We start from the raw sequence: 6047 nt of genomic DNA on the forward strand, positions 1-6047 counted from the left end.
GGTCCCTGATGCTTTTGCTAAGCTTGTTCTAAGTAGGTGCTTTAGACCACTGAGCCATCTCACCAGCCCCATAATTTGTGTTCTAAGAACATTTAAGTAAAGCACCTTTATTTAAATAAGATGAGGCTGAAATTAAATTATTGCTTTTAGAGCAGACTAGAAGTATGAAATAATCTACGTAATTACTGTTTTAAGGCTGATGACTCCCTTCCTTTCAGTTAAAATTGGGATTCACTTATTCAGCAACAATTTTTTGAGCACCAAGCTTTAACGTTAATGGTGGGGTAAATCCACAGCATGCAGCATATTCCTTACATTCTAAGTGTTTATAAACTCATGAAGATGTAAGCACAAATAATTATTGAACAAATGCTAATTTAAGATATATTCTTATAAATTTTAAAACAAAGTGTAAATAAAGACCTTTAGGAGTTCAGAAGAACTAATCATAAATTCTTACTGAAACTATAAAAGCTTTCACAGATGTGTGGCATTTGAGCTGTTGGAGATTCCTTAATTATGAAGTGATACTAAGGCATGTTTCACCGAGACAGCAACCGGAACCACTGTATTGGCATGTATTTCTGCATAATATATGTTCTGGGAGCAGTATACAATACAATATGACTTTAAAACAGGAAACATTAATAGAGGAGGGGAAATTAGCTAAGATGGAGCAATATTATGATTGCTGTGCTGGATAGTTTTAACTTCATCTTATAGACATGCAAAGCCATGATGAGAAATAGGTAAAAAACAAAGATATGATTGTCTCAGTATTTAAGATGTGATTTAATTCAGAAGAGCAGTGGGCATTATGAAGGGCTGAACAAAGGGGAGCTGATAGGGCCAGCTAAGCAGATAAGTAGTAGGGAAATTCTGGGTATTAATATTTAATACGGTTTTTCCAAGACTATTCACATATTTTTATCATTTAGCTCAATTTTCAGTTTTCCTCCTTTAATGAGACAGTGAGCTGACAAAGAAATAACTAGCTGAGTAAAGCACATCAAGTAAGAAATACAACTATGTAATCCATATTGAAAAAGTACATTGATGATAAAAGGAATGTTGTAAAATGAAATATTTTTTTCTCTGTAAATTAATGAAAATAAAACAAAGTAATGCTTGGTGCAGAGACGAGCACATTGAAATGTGCATAAATACAGTGCTGGGATAGTATAAATTAGTGCTCCAGTTTGAAAGCAGAAGGGGAATTATGTATCAAGAACTTCAAAAATATTTATTTATACTTCTTTACCTATTACATTCATTTTAGGTATTATATTTTAATAGAGGTATCCTATACATGAAAAAGCATAATTGATAAAAACATGAGTGAAATGTAATTTACAATCTTTTTTTTTATTTTAACATTTAGTGTGTGTGTGTGTGTGTGTGTGTGTGTGTGTGTGTGTGTGTGTGGCCAGCTCAGCCCACCAGGGGGCGCGGCTGGCTGGCATGTGGTGCTGGAGGATTGAACCGTGGTCCCTGTGCTTTGCCAAGCTTGTTCCAAGTAGGTGCTTTAGACCACTTAGCCATCTCTCCAGCCCTAATTTGCAATCTTAAATAGTAAATAATTTAAAAGTTCGATCTTTAGCAGGAATTTCAACTAAATGAAATCACCAACTAACTGAACTTAAAAGACAAAAACATAAATCAAAGTATTATGTACATTGTGAACTTTGCAAAAAATGAAATGACAACAATATGTTAAATAAAAAGTAATTTACCTGCGTGATGAATTCATAATATCATAGAATGATACATTATCCCCAACCTCCTTTATTAAAGATCTGACTTTATAGATTCAATCTCTGGAACTCAGCTATGCTCCAAGAATCTTACTGTAAAATTCCAGAAATAAATAATATGTTTTAAATTCCCATTTTCAGTAATTCAATAAACTATCTCACCATCTTCCACCATCCTGCCCAGGATATGAATCATTCTTTTGTTCAGTTTATCTATCCTGGATGTACTAACTGATTCATGGCAGTAGAAAGAAAGGGACTACATTCACATAATTTTGTTAGTATGTTTTTATAATTGTTGGAGCACTTCTTATTGTTGTTAATCTTTTTATATGATGTTGTATTGCCTGTAGTTTCAGCCATCCACTAGGAATATACTCTGAATAAGAGGGAATTAGTGTAGTCTGTTATATATTAAAGTGGTTTATAGAATTGTTCTTATAGTACAGTTTTCTAATTATATTTAAAATTCACACATAAAACAAAAAATAGTCTGAAAGGAACCATAACCAATATACATGTTCTTCTCTAATTCATTGTACTAATAATTACAGTGCATAGTCATTACATTTAAAATTAGTAAAAAGCAATTTACTGGCAAGCATGATATTTAAATGTAGTCTATAGCAAATATTTCCATAAAACAAAGTATCTTTCTATGGAAGTCAAATAATTTCAAATAATTTCTGTATCTTGTTGTATATACTTGGTGCATTAAAAGGATATATATATATATATATATATATATATATATTCTTATGCTCTATTTTACAATAAAAACATTTCTTATCACTGGCATTTCTTTGCCTTAGAGGTAATCGTTTTGAGACATAAAATAAAATAATTGATATTTTTACTAAAAAACAAACCTCGTGATGTTCTTGTAAGAGGAAAATGATTTCCCTGTAGAAGGTGTGTTCAGTGCTATGTTGAGGGAGCAGGGGTTGCTGGGTAGAGAATTGTTCTTCACTGGAAGTCTGCCACTTCTGAGAGATTTATTGCCATTTACATCCACTGAATTTATCTTATTCATACTGCATCTCTAGGTTTTATTTTAGTTGCTAGACAAAAACAGAGGAAGGAGTTGGTGAAGGTTAAGGGATGTATGCAGTGTACTGAGGGACGCACTTCACATACATCTAATTTTATCCTTACAGCATCTGTATGAGCTAAGTATCAGTAATGCAATTGTGCAGAAGGAAAAACTGATCTCTGATCATTTAAGTAATTTGTCCAGGAATATATGATAATTTAGTAGCTGACCCAGAATTTGAAACCAGAATTACCTGACTTAAAATGAATGAATTTATAGAATGATTTTTACGTTGAGTAGAGTGTACTTCATATTGCTGTTTCTAAAATCCTCTGAGTGATTAGATATCCTATGATTCTCTAAATATTGACTGCTTATTTTCAAGTAATAGTAAAGGTTAATATTGATTTAAAATTTTGATTAATTAAGCAATTAGATTTCTTTAAATATGATAAATTCTAAAGACACATTACAAACAATTGTCTTGTATGCTTGTAGTAGTAATTTATTAAGAAGGGTAACTGAAAGCTATATAATTTATAACAAATTATAGTAAAATATTAGATGTGACTTACAAATCTAGGATGCTTTCAAAATACTAATTACTAGGCCGGGGAGATAGCTCAGTGGCATAAGCTCCTGCCTGGCAAGTGCAAGATCCTGAGTTCAATCCCTGGTAACACACACACACAAAAAAAACCCAAAACAACAATAAAAATATGTTACATACTCATAGGAAGAGTTTTTGCATTAGGGCTTATTCATACTAATGTACAACTACTTCCTCAATTATATAGGTTGCAATTTTTTTGTGAATCTTAGCATAAAATGTGTTTTATTGTGTGAAGGAATTTTGTAGTTCTAGGTCTGTTTCATAAAAGAAAACAAATTATGTAATATAGATACAAGATGAATTTATTTTCATAGCCACATTTATGACAGCAACTTCAAAAAAGTTTGGAAATTGTCCCTTTCCTCGGTACCCTTCCTTCTTCTCTCCCTTCCTTCCTTCCTTCCTTTTTTCCTTTGTTCCTATAGGCATTTTGGAAAGTTATCAGTAATTTGTTTTATCTATTCTGTTAGGGGTATACGAACAATGAAGTATGTCATCTTCTTGTTTCATTGCCCATTTTTTTTTTGGTAAAATATAGCTTCTTTTCCTTTGCCTTTTTCTTTTGGATCTACTGTCCTAGGCTCATTTTAGAATACCCAGCCACTTTTGACTTTTCCTTAGATAGTCACAACTAAATGTCTGACTGGTTTTTAGAGGGATAATATTTGGAACAATTGATTTCTACAACTAAGTCTTGGCGTTCCTTTTGCTGGAATCACTTTTACCATACATCTTTATTTCCCCAAATAATACTAGAAGACCATTCTGTGTAAAGTATTATGTTGGGAGCCAAAGTGCATAAGTAGTTCAGAATTCCTATGCCAGGTTACTCACTGTCCAAAGAAAAGAAGACAACCTGATCTCTTTTCCTGCTTACTATCATGAAACATAAAAGCCACAATATTTTAATGAATACCACATTATCTATTTAAGTTAACCTTAGATAAACAAAATTCAACTAACTACAAACATTAGATAATAATTTTATAGACTCTCAAATTTTTTATCTTTTTGAGACCGGGTCTCACTATGCAGTTTAGGCTGGTCTTGAACTCACTTTGTAGCCTAAGGTGGCCTTGAACTTGCAATAATACCCCTGCCTCAACCTTGTAAGTTTTGGGCTTAGAGGCATACACAATCATGTCCATTTATGAACCCTCAAGTTTTATAAAACATCACCTGAGGAACAAATTAGCTGATTATTTTAAAATATTAATTTTCCACTCTAAGTCAGTTCCATTTATGGAATAATTTCAAACCATTTATAATGATTAGACAGTCTTTGACTGTGTGTCTTGTGTGGACGTTCCTGGCATCGACATAGAATACCAGATATGCATAATTTAAAGGAAGATTGGTTTAATTTGGCCCATGATTTCAAGGTTTAGTCCATGGTCAGCTGTCTTCAAGGCAGAAACATTGTGGCAGAAGGATGTAGCAGAGAATAGATGCTTTGGGAGCTCATGGAAGCAGAGAAGCAGAGCAGTGGGACAGTGCCACAAAGAAACTGGAGTGGGACCATACTAGTATTCAAGATCATGCCTTCATGACCTACCCAGAAGCACCAAGGTATTTGTTTTAATAATCTACTAGGCGTTTCTTAATGCAATAAAGTTGACATATCAGGATTAACAGTTACCTTTCTTGACAGTAGTTTCTATATTATAAATTTTCTTTTTTTTTCCTTTTTTTTGTATTTTTAGGAAAAGGTCTACAGGGTAGTCAGGGTCTCACTACTAGATTGGGCTCATAGTGATCCACCTGTCTCCAGCTTCCCAAGAGCTGGGATTACAGGCATGTACCACCACAGCCAGTCTCAATTGCTGTCTCAGTGTGACCCGGAGGTGGGACCAGTATGGCAGGCCCGGACATCGAAATATATTATAAATTTTCTATTAAAATAAAAAAATTGGGGTTCAATGAGCAATTGAGACTGGGTGTGGTGGCATGTGCCTGTAATCCCAGCACTTGGGAGGCTATAAACAGAAGAATCACTGTGAATCCAATCTAGTAGTGAGACCCTGAACACCCTGTATACCCTTCCCTAAAATACAGAAAGAAAAATAAAATAAAATTAATCTTTTATTTACTTGTTACAGGATCTTGCTACACAGTTTAGACTCCTAGTGATCCTGCTTCTCAGCTTCCCCAGCGCTGGGATTACAGGATTGTGCCACCATGCCCACCTCTGGGGCCCAAGGTTCTGGGGCCTGCAAGGCATGCAGTACCATGGATGGAACCTGGGTCCTTGCACTTGCCAGACAGGTGCTTAGACCACTGAGTTATGTCCCCAGCCTTCTATTAAAAGTTTTAAGCTGTGTTTTTTGGACTTAACTGCTCTGCTTTTGAATATTCTTAGTAATTTGGTTTTACGTAGTCTAAACAAAATACAACTGGGGATCTGCTTTGTGGAGATTTATATGTAATTTGGCTTTTTGTTTTTTTTGCAGGAAGCAGAAGCCCAGGCAAAGCAGCAAGCCTGAACCTTATGCATTCTGACTTAAGCATTCTGCCTTAAGCGTCTTGAAAATTGAGTCCCTATTGCTTTTATAAGTTTTCAAATAGCAAAATTATCTTGATTTCAAAAGAAATTGCTTAAAGTTAAAATAATTAAGTGGTGTTTTCATGTATCATAAAATGAATGCAT

The 6047-nt window shown here is 34.1% G+C and overlaps 1 protein-coding gene across 1 annotated transcript in view; it reads left to right on the forward strand.

Moving 5' to 3' along the window:
• The window catches only part of Sh3bgrl (SH3 domain binding glutamate rich protein like), a 90438-nt gene extending 84398 nt beyond the window's left edge, over window positions 1-6040 (forward strand). Inside the window, exon 4 of the mRNA XM_004638826.2 lies at window positions 5851-6040. Within this exon, the coding sequence (XP_004638883.2) occupies window positions 5851-5883 (33 nt within the window). The 3' untranslated portion in view covers window positions 5884-6040. The remainder of the gene's footprint in view (window positions 1-5850) is intronic.
• The last annotated feature ends 7 nt before the right edge of the window (window positions 6041-6047 follow it).

This window comes from Octodon degus, unplaced genomic scaffold (assembly GCF_000260255.1).
Source record: "Octodon degus isolate 3935 unplaced genomic scaffold, OctDeg1.0 scaffold00103, whole genome shotgun sequence".
Lineage (NCBI taxonomy): Eukaryota > Metazoa > Chordata > Mammalia > Rodentia > Octodontidae > Octodon > Octodon degus.